The 3,238-nt window shown below is 33.2% G+C and overlaps 1 protein-coding gene across 1 annotated transcript; it reads right to left on the bottom strand.

Moving 5' to 3' along the window:
* Positions 1-588: 588 nt before the first annotated feature.
* On the bottom strand, positions 589-1,693 carry LOC145607687 (uncharacterized). Its single transcript, XM_081663312.1, has 6 exons — positions 1,633-1,693; positions 1,380-1,553; positions 1,184-1,288; positions 1,036-1,105; positions 850-948; positions 589-746 (listed from the first exon to the last, which is right to left on the bottom strand). Exons 2-6 carry the CDS (start codon positions 1,502-1,504, stop codon positions 654-656), a joined length of 492 nt encoding a protein of 163 aa, XP_081519438.1. The 5' UTR covers positions 1,505-1,553; positions 1,633-1,693; the 3' UTR covers positions 589-653.
* Positions 1,694-3,238: the final 1,545 nt, after the last annotated feature.

Raw genomic sequence — 3,238 nt, 5'->3', positions numbered from 1 at the left:
TGATAAACTTATTTTTAGTCATTTGCGTCACTCCTTTATAAAAGGGCGACGCAAATGACTTTTCTGATAAACTTATTTTTAGTCATTTGCGTCACTCCTTTATAAAAGGGCGACGCAAATGACTTTTCTGATAAACTTATTTTTAGTCATTTGCGTCGCTCCTTTATAAACAAGCGACGCAAATGACTCTTCCAATTAACTTATTTTTTGTTATTTGCGTCACTTGTTTATATAGGAGTGACGCAAATGACTGAGTAGACAATACAAAACTGTTGTATTTGCGTCACTTGTTTGTTTAATGAGTGACGCAAATGAGGTGAATTTTTTTTTTTTTTAATTATAATATAATAATTGCCTTGTATATATGTTTGTAGTACCTGTTTTCCTAGGTATAAAGTAATATGCTAACGCTAATATAATTGAAATTAAAATGCAATATTATTGAATAATGCAAATGTAAATTTCGGCAGAGTCTCCTTTGTAATTTGGCCTACCCATAAAATTGGGAATGACGGCATTATATTAACAACCTGTCCAATAATTTACATCTCAATATCATAGACATACTCATCATCCCAACACCAATTAACCAAATTACTTCATTTCAAGCCTATAATCCAAAACAAGAGTCAAACATGCGCTAAGTGGTAAATCTAAAGTTCAACATTACATATAAAATACTCTGCCCAAATATCTCGAATCTCATTTATCTCCTCCTCGGTGTACGGTGTAGTTCTTGAAAAATCCTATCAACACAACAAATATACAAGAGGAAAGTTTTAATTCAAGATTGTAGCTAACATCAAATTGTATTTATCAAACAAAAATGAAATATTTGACAACTCATACCTGAATAAGATCTTCACTGCTATGGTGATGTTCAAGTATTTCGTACATATAACGCATGACGTAGTAGCCACACTCACGTCCACCCAATTGTTGAGGACACTACATGTAATATATTTGTAAGTTGAATTAAATTGCTATACTTCAATTATTAAGAAACTAAAAGTTAGGGTAAGAAATTAAGGTAACCTGTCCCAAATGCCATGTCAATTTACTTCCCCTAGATTGTCCACTTAATGCCTTAAAACTTCGAAAAGCACTACACATTTGAAACAAATAACATATATATTACTCTTACACACATAAAATCATGACATTAATAACAAACTAGACTTACTTTGTCATTGCAAACTTAATTGCTAAATTTCGCTTCTGCCTCAAAGAATCAAAGATGATGACTTCACGCTTAGCCATGCATAAGACCAAAAGAACCCAATGATTCCTACATAATAAATTAGACACACATTTGTAAAAGAGTAAAATAATATCAACAATTTGCAAAGTTCAAATAAATACAAGTTCAAAGTTTATACTTTTCATGGTATGGGCATAAGATGAATTGCTTAGATTTTTGTTTTTCCATCACATGTGTCATGTATAGTAGGATACGATCAGCATCACTATGCAAATAGGTTTCTGAAATCATTTCCGGACACATGAATCCAATGGAAGCCACTTCCTCCGTATCGAGTAAGTCACTCAAGGCCCTACATATATTTCATGTAATAACATTATAAATGGTAATAAATAAGTTAATATTGCAAAGAATGGTTCAGATATATATACCACAAGTGAAGACAATCTCGTATGCGTACTACCGCCTTAATCGTTTGTCCACAACCAGAACCTCGAGCAACTTGTGGAATTCACTTCCGCATAATTAAGAATCTGCCATAAAAAATTACATATATTAAACCAACATAGTTGCGTGTGTGCTCGTGATCCTAAATCTCATAGAACAAGAGCGAGCACGAGAGAAATAGAGTTCAGGACATTACTGTAAGTGCCTAAGTAGAGGTACTTGTTCTCATTAACGCGCCCAATTCGTGCTTCCCATCACCCATTATGATGATGCCTATAAAAAAATTAAATGATAAAAAATAATTTTAATAAGACATTCAAAGAACCATAGATGTCACATGACCCATAAAATTAAAGAAAAAACAATGAATGTTCAAAGATGCAAACCAGCAGCTCAAAGATGCAGCTGCAAACCAGTAGTATATTGCAAAACAGCAACTGTAAAAATCTACAGACTAAATGTAGAGAAAACGGGCAGTGAAAGTGATATTATATATTATTGGAAAAGCAATTGGTGATCTATGATGAACCTGATGAGAAGGAAAAATGGATAAAACATTACAGCAGCAGACATAAAATGGAGAGGTACAGGTAACTCACAAGACCGCTCATCTACTTGATCGATGGAATATCGAAGAGCTTGCTAGTGAAGCAGGCCCGTAGTTGGTTAAAAAAGTAAGCTTCTACCAGTGGGATCTTTATGGAGAGTTCAGAGTATAAACATGTAAGACTATTTATCAATAATCAATATTGTTTAGTATGCAAATATCTGACTGGTGGAATGTAGTCTTCCAAGTTGATCTCTGTGGAACTCTTTGTGTTGGTCAGTTTGTAAGATGGCTTCCTCCATTCTAGTGAATTGAAAGCCAAACACTTTCAGAAGATCAATTTTTCATGAATATGTTCTGCTTTCTTTGAATTCTTTCTTGCTAACCTTAGGATTCTCTTATAATCTTATTCATGGCCAAATGGACCTACTCTATGATGATTTATGTGATGGTTTTAATTTTCTAAAAATACTAGTAAAAAAAGTGAAAATTAGCTGAGCATGATACTAGAATTAAGCAGATATTATGACCTTCAGTATTTTCTTCTACTCCTACATTAAACCTTGTTCAACAATGACAGGTTATTATAGTACAGTGCAGTAACTTATCAGTTATCACCAATTTTTTTTTGGTTGCAAACTATGAATTAGCAGTTGTGGGAATCAAAATTGCTGCCAATCAGCCAGAATACTCTTTCTTTCCATTTTCTCGTGGACCCAGTTGGCACTGAACTCATGTAGGGCAGCTGAATGTGCATTCTGATTATAGATGAAGGCATACTAATTCTGGTAATGGCAACTTCATATATCTGATCAGTTATCAATATTTTCACATGACCCATAAAACTAAAGAAAAAACAATGAATGTTCAAAGATGCAAACAAGCAACCAATAGTATATTGCAAAACAGCAACTGTAAAAATCTACAGACTAAATGTACTAGCTGAAAACATGCAGGTGAATATATTAAACCAGTAGAATTGAGATGAGCCTCAATGAAAATTCAATGACTGAAATTATAAAAATTCAATTAAATCTGCCATA

The sequence above is a fragment of the Chenopodium album genome, chromosome 1 (genome assembly GCF_948465745.1).
Source record: "Chenopodium album chromosome 1, dcCheAlbu1.1, whole genome shotgun sequence".
Lineage (NCBI taxonomy): Eukaryota > Viridiplantae > Streptophyta > Magnoliopsida > Caryophyllales > Amaranthaceae > Chenopodium > Chenopodium album.
The sequence above is the reverse complement of the archived record's forward strand: the minus strand, read 5'-3'. Positions and strand labels throughout refer to the sequence as shown.

Excerpts from the sequence above, each read along its gene's own strand:
- LOC145607687 (XM_081663312.1), bottom strand. The coding sequence starts at position 1,504 with ATGTGTCCGGAAATGATTTCAGAAACCTATTTGCATAGTGATGCTGAT. Across the intron at positions 949-1,035 it reads TGACATGGCATTTGGGACAG|TGTCCTCAACAATTGGGTGG; the intron begins GTTACCTTAATT and ends TATTACATGTAG. Across the intron at positions 747-849 it reads GCAGTGAAGATCTTATTCAG|GATTTTTCAAGAACTACACC; the intron begins GTATGAGTTGTC and ends TTGTGTTGATAG.